The 8510-nt window shown below is 31.5% G+C and overlaps 1 protein-coding gene across 1 annotated transcript; it reads right to left on the bottom strand.

Moving 5' to 3' along the window:
• Positions 1 to 5283: 5283 nt before the first annotated feature.
• On the bottom strand, positions 5284 to 6449 carry LOC140884026 (senescence-specific cysteine protease SAG39-like). The gene is made up of 2 exons (XM_073290689.1): positions 6005 to 6449; positions 5284 to 5873 (listed from the first exon to the last, which is right to left on the bottom strand). Exons 1-2 carry the CDS (start codon positions 6447 to 6449, stop codon positions 5284 to 5286), a joined length of 1035 nt encoding a protein of 344 aa, XP_073146790.1.
• Between the last annotated feature and the right edge of the window lie 2061 nt (positions 6450 to 8510).

Below are 8510 nucleotides of genomic sequence, written 5' to 3'. Positions count from 1 at the left end.
ATTAGTTTAATGAAATTATTGTGTAATTTAATTTTCTCGTCTTTTAATTGCTTTTTGATTATCGCAAAAAGGGGGAGAATTAATTTGGTTAAATAATTATTCATTAAATTTAGGGGGAGTTTTATTCATGCAATTATATTGTGCAAATTTAAATTGTTTATTTAATATTGTACATTTATTTCTCATATTTAACCAAGTTTTGTGATCATCAAAAAGGGGAAGATTGTTACGCCTTAAACGCATACAAATCTCGTGTAATGAGATTAATGTTTTTAATGCATTAACAATTCTCATAATTAAATTGTTTTGATGATTACAAAACTCGGTTAATCGTTACTAACAGTTTAAAGTGAGAAATTTGCAGGTAATAATATTTTTGAGTATAAACAATATTGGAAACAAGAACCGATAATCAAAAATTGGGAATAAAAATTCAAAAGTTCGAATCTGTCCAGGTTCGGACGACCCGAAGACAACTTCGGATGCTCCGAAGTATTTCCAGAATTTAATAAAGATCGGAGGACAAGTTCGGAGACTTCGAAGACTACTTCGGACGATCCGAAGTGAGTTCGGACGACCCGAAGATTTTTTAGGAATTAAATAAAGATCGGAGGCACTCTCGGAGGCCACGAAAAGACTACTTCGGACGATCCGAAGTGAGTTCGGACGACCCGAAGATTTTCCAGAAATTAAATAAAGATCGGAGGCACTCTCGGAGGCCACGAAATGACTACTTCGGATGACCCGAAGACAGGTTCGGACGACCCGAACTCCTTTACGGCCATGAAGATTTTGTCGGAAGAAAATTTGCCTGAATGAATTTAATGCCGCCGTTCGGACGACCCGAAGATGACTTCGGACCACCCGAACAGTTCACCAGCCGTAAGAATTTGAATTTCAATCAGACAAGGTTCGGATGACCCGAAGGCCCGTTCGGACGACCCGAACCCGTTCGGATTGGCACCTATAAATACATGCCATTTGAAGCCTTCTCAACTTACCAATTCACTCTCAACTCTCTTTGCAAGCAAGTTCGTCTCCTACAAGAGTTAAAAGAAATATTTGTGAGATATATATTCAAAATCGAGGGTTGTTTGTATAAGTTCATTCGTGAGTTGGTTGCTCGGTTATTGTAAACACTTGTGTGTGAAGCCAAGTGTATTTACGAGTGTTGTGGCTATCCTTGGAGCCCTTAAGGCCAAGTGTTGAGTTGTATCGGCGCGGTGATCGTGTCAAGTTGTAAGGCTATCCTTGGAGCCATCAAAGCCAAGTCGTTCGAAGTGCTAGTGGATCCTTGGTTAATCGATCTTAACCAAGAAGGGGAGACGTAGACGATTTATCATCGAACTTCCATAAACATCTCTTATCCCTTTTACTGCTTTATTTACATTACGCATTTATTTACCGCACTTATTATTAATTGCTTTAAGTCTTCTGCTTGCGTATTTGCATAATCGCTTTAAATTGTTAAAGTTGCCAATAGAACCTAAATTCCCCCCCCCCCCTCCCCCCATTAGGTTCTAACAACAATGTAACAAAATTAATTAACGTACCCAAATTCAATTATCCCTTTTTGTTTATATAATTTTTTAAATGTGTAACATACACTTTTTTTATCATATTAGACACGTAAGAGAGTATCGGTGTCAAATAAACAATATCGAGTGTGTTTAGTGATTTCAGGTAGCAAAAAAGCCAAAAAAAAAAAAAAAAAAAAAAAAACAACAACAACAACTTATAGGATGGAATCCAAACTTTAACAAGTTATATGAAAAAAAATTCAAAACAACTCAACTTACAAGACAAATACACTTTTTTCCCAAAAGATATCATGCTTATATTAGAAATATGTAGGATAATATATTTTAAAAAAAATGTACCCCCTTCATTCTGAAGCTTTTGCTTAATTTTAATTATATAGCTTAGATAATGTCGAAATTTCCTATTTGAATAAAAAATACTTAAAAAATTAATTAATTAAAATACATGTACATAATAATTTGAAAATTATTTATATAAGTACTTGATATAGAAAAAATTAGTTGAATCTAAATGACAATTCAAGAGCGGTTAATTAATAAATTAACAAAAACTATTGTGAGTAAAGGGGTTAGATAGACATTATTTCAAAGCAAATAAAAAAATATTCAAAGTAATTTATAATCTAAAAAGTTCAATAAAATAAGTGTAGTTTATTCTTGTAAAAACAAAATTATTGTGACACGTTATAGTACTTAGATACACAAACTAATATTTCTAAAGTCAGTAAAAAGTTATCGTTTAGATTTAAGCTGTAAAATAGTAAATACATGACAAAAAATGCATATAAATTTACATAATTCAATAACTAATTAAGAATATATACACACACAAAATATATGTATAGTTTAAAAAAACATATATATTGAACATGTATAATTTAAAAATCAGAAAATACATTTGTCCATTCAGTCAATGTTTTCATAACCGGATCGATGATCGAACCGGTCTACCTTCAAAAAATGGTCCAACCGGTCCTACCGTTTTAACCGGATGGTCGGACCGGAAAATCGTTTATATAATATAATATAATTAATATTATCTTTTAAATTTTTAAAAACCTAAAATATGTATATAAATAGACAAGAATATATTTATCATAGTTTAAAAAATAAAAATATATATAAATATATTCAAAATATTAATTATAGGTATATATATATATTTTTAAAAATAAATTAATTAATTAAAAAAACTCTAATAATACTAAAATAATATTTTTAACGAATTAAAAATTCCAAATAATCATGTATATGTATATAATAAAATATTAAATTAATATTTAAAAATTTAAAAAACTAATTTTTAAAAAAAATAAATAAAAATTCTAAAAACCGGTTCGACTGGTTTTTTGGCCGGTTCTTGGGACCGGTTCTTGGCCCGTTCTTGGCCGGTTTTGACCGATTCTAGACCGGTTCTGAGCGGTTGAACCGTTACAACTATTTTTGGGGGTGTTCAGGACTAAACCAGAGACCGGTTCCATGTCGAACCGGCCGGTCCGGTCCGGTTTTAAAAACAGTGCATTCAGGGGAAAACAATAAAAGAAATTTATATAAAAACAAAAAATTTGTCCAATACCAAACCAACTACTTTGTATTCGTCATCGCTTTACGAAAATGATTAACCTAAGTTGCTATAGAAGTTAATTTTAGCTCATTTTAAATTCATTTTAAAGCTTTCATTTTTCCAACGTGAAACAGAGGTTTCACAACCACCCATCTTTCAGAACGCAACGTTCTTATTGCGACCTGACCTTCGATCCACAACATCAGAAATCTAGAGATGACTCCTATAGGTTCAAGAGGTGGCTCCTGTCATTTAGCACTTTGTCCCGCAGGTTTAAGAGGTGGCTTCCACGTACATAGCACTTTGTCCCGCATAGCACTTATTTTCCGAGGTTCCTGCCGGTGACCGTATTTGATACCATTTTGTCATGTCTCGGTCCCAGGCTCGCGTCTGCGCGATTGCACAATGGGCCACTATAGCAACTACTCTGTATTCGTATTCGCTTTACGAAAATTATTAACTCAAGTTGCTATAAAATTTCATTGTAGCTCATTTTAAACTCATTTTAAAGCTTTCATTTTTTCATGTGGGACAGAGGCCTCACAGTGTTACATTAGCACTATCAATGAAGTAAGACTAAAATTGCCAAAAATAAAAGTTGCAGTGCTAAAACTGAAATTTGAAAAAAAAATTACAAAATGACATAGTTATATGATCAAAAAATGCAGTTTTCTCAAACACAAAAAGTTCATGAAATTTACTGTTCAGATAAAGACTGCGCACTTCAATTTTGAAGTAAAAATTAATAGAAGATAGTTGAAAATTTATTGATTAAAATTAAAACAGATGTATGTAAAAATGTAAAATTAATTTAATTACTCGAAATAAAAATTAACTAAGCGAAGATACACGACAATACAAAAGAATTTAATAGATCAACACCAACTCTTTATAATTAGAGAAATGAATATATTTTTATGACTATAAAAAAAATATATTTGAAACAATCCATCATTCGAGAAATTTTGAAAAATTACAGTATTTTTTTTAAAAATATTTTATCATGGTACATATGTTCATGATTTAAAAGATATTTCAAAAAATTACATTTGAAATATATTCCATGAGATCATAAATACATATTTGTTAACATATAACTGATCTAAACTAAAATATTACAAAAGAAGTTTTGGGAAAAATTAAATTACAAAATTAAGCCAATGTGACTAATTTTTAATATATGTTGTTATATTTAAAAGACAATTGATAAAAAATTTCGAATTATTTCGTTTTAAATTAGATTATATACAATTCACGGGTTTGAATAAAATAAAATAATATTTTAAAATTTATTTTATATTAATATTTTGTTAATGAACATTAATTTAATTAAAATTTATTTTCCATCGCAAAAAGCGTTGCTAACGTAATCTTGCGACGCTTTCGAAAAGAATAGCAAAAAACTTTGTCTGTTTTCAAAAACCATCGCAATATTGCGGCAAAAAACAGTCGCAATAATTGCTACGATTTATAAAAACCATTGCAAAACACTAAAAAAACGAAGGCTTTGCTACGGTTTATAAAAAACCATAAATCGTTGCAAACTTAGTAAATTATTAAAAAAATTTATTATTGCGACGGTTTTTTGAGAAAACTCCAGATTTTCATACGCTTGAAGAAAACCTGAAAAGAATGACACTAGAGTACTGGTAAATAGTTAATTTGAAATAAATTTGATTATATTAAGAAATGGTTTTGACTTATATAGATGGCTACTGAATAAACAACTATTTCAGATTTAGCAATGCCTGCTTCGCTAATTTTCTTTGCAAATTTGTAGCCGTAATGTTGTAGGTTTATTTAAAATATATATATATTGGACATTTTGCTACCGTTTATTAAAATATCTAAATCTCATGTCATAATTAATTTTCAAAATGACACAACTAACTTGGGAATATAGATATCATACTGCACACAACGTGTTTGGGGAGTCAATTGCTAGTGTTGGTTATCCTTCAAAATGTGTGGTACCGTTTTGCTTTAACGTAATGCTACAGGTACACATATTGTTAATTAAGTCAATTAAGTCAAAATACACACACATATATAAATGAAGAGTTCAATGAACTGAATTAACAGTACATTAATGTCTTATATTACATAATATCAACGTATATAATTACAAACAAGTTGTGAGTTTTTCAGGAAAAAAATCAAATTTACAATGTTTTATTTTTAAGCAGTGGGATAAGAAGCTTCCATTGCAATGCCACAAAGACCCTCTGCAGCAGAAATGCCTCTTTGCATTCTAATATATCCACTCTCACCCCAGCTACTTCCCCAAGAATTCTTCACCAACCAATACTTTGTACCGTCGCTAGTTTTCCCGTAACCGACTGCGGTGACACCGTGGTCTAGATCGGTTCCACATTCTCCTGTAAATACTCCACTAGAGTAGAATTGAAAGTCTGATCCACCAGCATCAATGGCCACGGATACAGGTTGGTTTGCCACGGCTTTTAGCAACGATGACTCGCTATTGGCTGGAACATCCTCGTATCCTGTGATCTTTGCGATATGGGAGGATTCTTTTTGTGTGCTGCAGGTGCCATCGACTCCTTGGTAGGGATAATTAGATTCAGTGGTCAGTCCCTTATTTCCTATTATGTATTGGAAGGCATAGTCCATGAGACCACCATTGCACCCCTGGTCTTCACTTGTGTCGCAATCGACAAGCTCTTGCTCGGATAATGAGACTAGTTTCCTTGTGGTGAGCTGGTGGATTCCTTCTGTGGCTGCCACAGCAGAGAAGGCCCAGCAGCATCCTGCATTGTTAATGAATTAAAATTTTGTTTCTTAATTTGAGAGAATTTAAAACATAATATTGATAAAGAAAAATGAAAGTCGAGACCAGCCAATTTTGGCTATTGCAGCTTATTGTTTTTTATGCACTAACCACATTGGCCTTGATCCTTGATGTCTGTAACAGCCCCCTTCTTTCTCCAATCCACACTTGACGGAATTGCAGACATGTTGGAATATTTGAAAGATGAAGCTTTTGGTGATACTGGATGGGATCCCCTTTTGTATCCATTTCGGGCTGCCCGAAACTCCTCGTTCGTCAAATCAGCAAACTTGTTGATGCCAAGTTTGTAAGATCGAAGTCCGGCTTCATTGAAAGACTCGATGTACTCCACATTTTCCTTGAATATTTTGAACCTTTTCGCCTTCTCTGTGTCATCCTTATATACACGTCCATTTTGTGTCATCCATTGCTCATGTCTCTCAACCATTGATGACGAATGAGGCACCGTGCGCGCTGTGGCTTGATAATTAGTAGCCCACAACTGCATCACAAAGAGAGTTGTAAAAGCAAGCTTCCAAGTTGGAGTCATGGCCATTGTTAATGCAAGCACTGACTGTATAGTTTTTATTATATATTTTGTGATGTGAAGAGCTTTGAATCCTTTGTGAATTTATAGAATTCATTTGCAATGTGAATGTGAAGTTTGCGTTGCCATAATAACTCCCTGGAATTGCCGGCAAATTGATACACAATAGTCTAATTAATCATATCTGAAAGTTGCTTGAACGCTGCTTTATTCAATTAACTAATAATATATATTTATGTATGTGTCTTTGTATACTTCTTTGTCATTTGGATTGGATGCTAAAACCACATATTAATTTGTGGGACGATTTTTTTGTCCATGGTGTGTATGTGTATGTCAGTGTGTGTGTGTGTGTGTTTTTTTTTTTAAAAAAAAAATACATAAAAGAAATAGTTAACTATTTTTAGAAACAAAAACACTATTAGGATTATAATTTCCTCAATTTTAATAACGACAAAATTATAGTTACATTTTTTGGGTTCCTATTTTGATTCATATAACTTGACATATACTATGAATTTAATATTCTTAACGGTAATGATTTTTTTTTGAAACGAATAACGGTTATCATGATTTTAAACCATACAAATCATTACAATATAATCTCTCAAAAAAAAAATACAATATAATACCATATATATATATATATATTTATATATATAACCGTTATATCTGTTGGATAGATATGATCGGATAAATATTAATACATAGATAGTTAATATAATGTAATAAAAATAAATAAGAAATGATAGTTAATATAGTATTTGATTTAATTGATAAATTATAGTTTATTTGATTTGATTGATTAAATTTTATATAAACATGATAAATTATCATTTTGTCCTTTTAACAATAAATAAAATATGAATAATATTATAAGGGATAATATAATAATTTAAATTTAATGATTTGATTGATGTTGATAAATAATTTTTGATTTGATTTATGTTAAATAAATAATAAATAGATGGATAAATAATATGATGAGAAAAACGCCAAATTGGATCAAATAAGTTATACATAGATTAATATATAGGCTAACGATCGACATACATAGTTGGAGGAATACGTCCAATCACCTAAATTTCCATGTGTATTAATTCTGTCAATTCAATTAATTACAAATGTAGACACTGTTGTGAAAAGTAAAAATTTATGGTAAAAACTAAAACTCTAAAACTCAAAATATATATCAAATCAAACACTTATAAAATCTTCTCTCTAAACTTGTGTTATTTTTTCACAAATGTTGAGGTCTATTTATAGATCCTCAATTGAGAAATGTCCAAAAATAAATATGTCATCCATTACATAATCAAAAATTAAAATATCATCACATCACCATCACAATAATTTTCAATCTAATTTTAATATATAATTTCCAATACTCTCCCTTGTGATGATGATCGTGATATTACGTGTTTGTATACTGACTCGTTAAAAACCTTACTAGGAAAAACCCAGTGGGATAAAAACCATAGCAAGGAAAAAAGAGTGCAGCCACGTAAACTTCACCTTATGTTAATACAATCGATTCTTCACATACGCTGTAGATTTCACATCCCAATATTATATATATGTTTTCTGAATATTGTCGTAGGAAGCGCCTTTGTGAAGAGATCTGATGAGTTCTCACTTGATTGAATGTAACAGATATCAATATCTTAATTTTTCTCAAGCTCTTGAGTGTAGGCAAAGAACTTTGGGGGGTATGTTTGGTTCTGTCACTTTTGATGTATCCTTCTTTTATTTGGGCAATACATGCAGCATTATCTTCATTCAGCGTCACAGGATTCTTGTTTACTGATAATCCACAAGAAGTTTGGATATGTTGTGTAATTGATTTTAGCCAAATACATTCACGACTTGCTTCATGTAGCACAATAATCTTGGCGTGATTTGATGAAGTTGTTACTAATGTTTGTTTCTGTGAACGCCAAGAAATTGATGTGCCTCCACGAGTAAATACATATCCGGTTTGGGAATGTGCCTTATGTGGATCAGATAAATATCCAGCATCAGCATAACCAATGATACTTTGATTGGTGTCTTTTGAGTACAAAAGTCCCA

Source organism: Henckelia pumila, chromosome 2 (genome assembly GCF_033568475.1).
Source record: "Henckelia pumila isolate YLH828 chromosome 2, ASM3356847v2, whole genome shotgun sequence".
In the NCBI taxonomy this organism is placed as follows: Eukaryota; Viridiplantae; Streptophyta; class Magnoliopsida; order Lamiales; family Gesneriaceae; genus Henckelia; species Henckelia pumila.
This window is presented reverse-complemented; position numbering and strand designations above follow the sequence as displayed.